The sequence below is a fragment of the Mizuhopecten yessoensis genome, unplaced genomic scaffold, assembly GCF_002113885.1.
Source record: "Mizuhopecten yessoensis strain PY_sf001 unplaced genomic scaffold, ASM211388v2 scaffold713697, whole genome shotgun sequence".
NCBI lineage: Eukaryota > Metazoa > Mollusca > Bivalvia > Pectinida > Pectinidae > Mizuhopecten > Mizuhopecten yessoensis.
The window spans coordinates 1-2,744 of record NW_018478751.1 but is presented as its reverse complement, the minus strand read 5'-3'; the positions used below and the strand labels follow the sequence as shown (position 1 = coordinate 2,744).

General features: G+C 34.7%; 1 protein-coding gene across 1 annotated transcript; it reads left to right on the top strand.

Moving 5' to 3' along the window:
* Window positions 1–36: 36 nt before the first annotated feature.
* LOC110440915 (fibrocystin-L-like) lies at window positions 37–1,979 on the top strand (the record flags this gene model as incomplete). Its single annotated transcript, XM_021484031.1, has 3 exons — window positions 37–189; window positions 1,298–1,425; window positions 1,825–1,979. Coding segments are annotated over exons 1-3 (424 nt in total), but the record flags the coding sequence as incomplete, so codon positions are not given.
* Window positions 1,980–2,744: the final 765 nt, after the last annotated feature.

Genomic DNA, 2,744 nt, shown 5'->3' with positions numbered 1-2,744 from the left:
TGTCCAAGTTACTGGACCGACCCAAAAAGGAAAATCATCTATCACGACATGGAAGACTATTCGTCTCTGCCGTCGTATTTTAAAGGATACCAAACAAATCAGTATCAGGCTTTTTGTGGAAACTGGATGTTGCGAAATCCATCACGTCTTCTTGATTATGGGGATATATATATTTCCATCAATCCAATGGTAAATACTAACATATCATCGTTTTATCTATACGCAGCACTGTATATTTAAGTCTCTGTCTGTTTCTTGGAAAAACAAAACGTTCTTACTTCATTATGTAAAAAATGGAATTTGAAAATTTTATTAGTACACAAACTGATGTACTTTGAATAAATCGGTTTGGGATGCCAGACGGAATATGCTTTACTAGTTTGGTGTGTCATAATACACCCTCATACCAAACTTTCGAGAGAAACAAACTTGAATTCTTATCATTCAGAGGCCTTGTTTTTCGACTAATTTCGATGAAGTCTCGTTAGAACTGGTAGTGATATAATACACATAATTGATATCAGACGATATATGCTTTTCGACCAATAAGAAGCCCGTCAATGCACTGTCATTTTGTATAAGAGCTAAACAGAGGTTTCATAAGAAAGATAACTATATCTATGTTTTGACCAATGAGAAGCAAACTGTCTGGGGTGTTTTTGTTGAAAAAGTCAATGCTCTATATTATCATATAATCATCTCTAACACCAGTCGTCATTACAATTTATAAAATTAGCAAACAAAATATAAGCCCAATTTGTCACAGTGAATAAGCATCCTTGACAGCCAACTTTGATGCCCGATGGGCTCATGCGACGCTTTTCACATTCTTAACATCCTTACAGATGCTCACGATATTTCATTGGTATTTGTTAAGCAGTTTTCGCGAAAACGTTTGAAAACAGAATGTTGCGACAGAAGAAAAGCAGCAAAAGCAATTAGTTTGCTAAAACGTTTTAGGGATCTAAAACTAAACATTGTTTAGGGTAAAGAATCTTTTTTTCCCCCAAACACCATTATTTTATGTTACGAGTTCAACACTTAATCCAACTTTTTAACATATATTTTAAAATTGTTATCAAAGATACGTTAATATTGACTCGGCCTGGGGTCTTTGTGAATGCAAAGCGAATATACAATAATCATCAATTCAATTTACTATCTTTGAAAATGCATTAAACAGAAAGATAAATGTAACCGACGTTGCTACCAAAACTAATGCTCTCGCGAGCGATATGTTTTGCTTTATTTATGATTAAGTGTATAATTAAAATTCCATTTATTGATTATTTGACAGTTTTGTATGGCGTTCAAAGGCTTCATTTCCTACGTTTATATGGAATTCACTTACACAAACAGCAATGGCAGAGAGATACAAAGTAGTCATAACTTCATCAATCTCGTCAACTCATCGGAAACTGATCAGTATGTAGGAACGCTCAACACGAATAAAAACCCTTCAATAAATGAGTTTTCAGGAGACAAAATATTTCATAGAAACGGAATTAATAATAGAAAAAGTAAACTTATACCCTAGTTTTCTCGACAATATCCTGTAAGATTAATTTCATAAATCTCATATGAAAAGAAAACTCATATACCCTCGTATATTATGAAACAACCGTGTTATACAGTAGCATATTTATATTGATATATAACTGTACGACAAAATGTAAGGTATGCGAAAATATATATGAAATGTTGGAAAAATGCTTTTCTTTACTATTCCTAAAATGATATTGTATGTACAAAAATTGACAACCACACGATAATACGTTTTATTGTTTAGACTTTGCTTTGACTTGATAAATATTTATTTCGCAGATGGAACTATGCTTGCTACAATTTACAAGACAGTATAACAACAATCTTCTCTGACGCAACCATCATTATTCTGCACAAACTGCAAATCGGTCGTGAAGGGGATGTTCTTGTAGATGACGTTTACTTCGGGCAGCACGCTACAACGTTGGATACAGGTGAGACAGACATTTTTGTTTTGATAGATGTATAACATCACCGATTTATAGTAAATGTGTGATTTCTAAATGTAATGAGACTTTTTCACAACTATATAACAATTATGAAAGACAATATCTCCCTTGACAATGCCTCACTTTTGGCCATTTGTTGAGCGTTCGCCCATGTTAGGAAGGCCTTGGGGTTCTGTCCCCTGGCCGAGACATACCAAAGTCTTTAAAAATGGTAGTTTCTACTCCTGCTTAACGCTCAGCAAATTGGGAGTGGAACGACTGGTTCACCCGTTGTCAGTATAATGTGACCGGTTGGGGCGTCCTGCTAGGTGTCTTCGGCAGTATGTTTCAGTGAAGTAGCACTATAAAGTCGGCATCAGTTCCGCGCTATCACAAGGAGACAAACACGAACATATCGCAGCCTCCCAAAATACACACACATACACGCTTGCATCTTGCACACAGGGGAGGCCGTCCTTAAATGACCTTAGCTGTTAATAGGACGCTAAACAAAATCAAAAAAACAAACATTATATCAACATAATCAACCAACTTATTAATATATTAAACAGGTGAATTACACAGTGTATTTCTCCTCTTTTTTCTTATTGAATTTTTATTTTCAAACAACAATTATGGTACATGAGTAGATGAACACTTTATGTTTTCTTACAAAAGTAAACAAGAAGTATTTAAAAACTTTTATTATATGCATGAACATTTCTGGCAATCACATTGATCGGATCCTATACACGTGACCAGTCCTCAAAA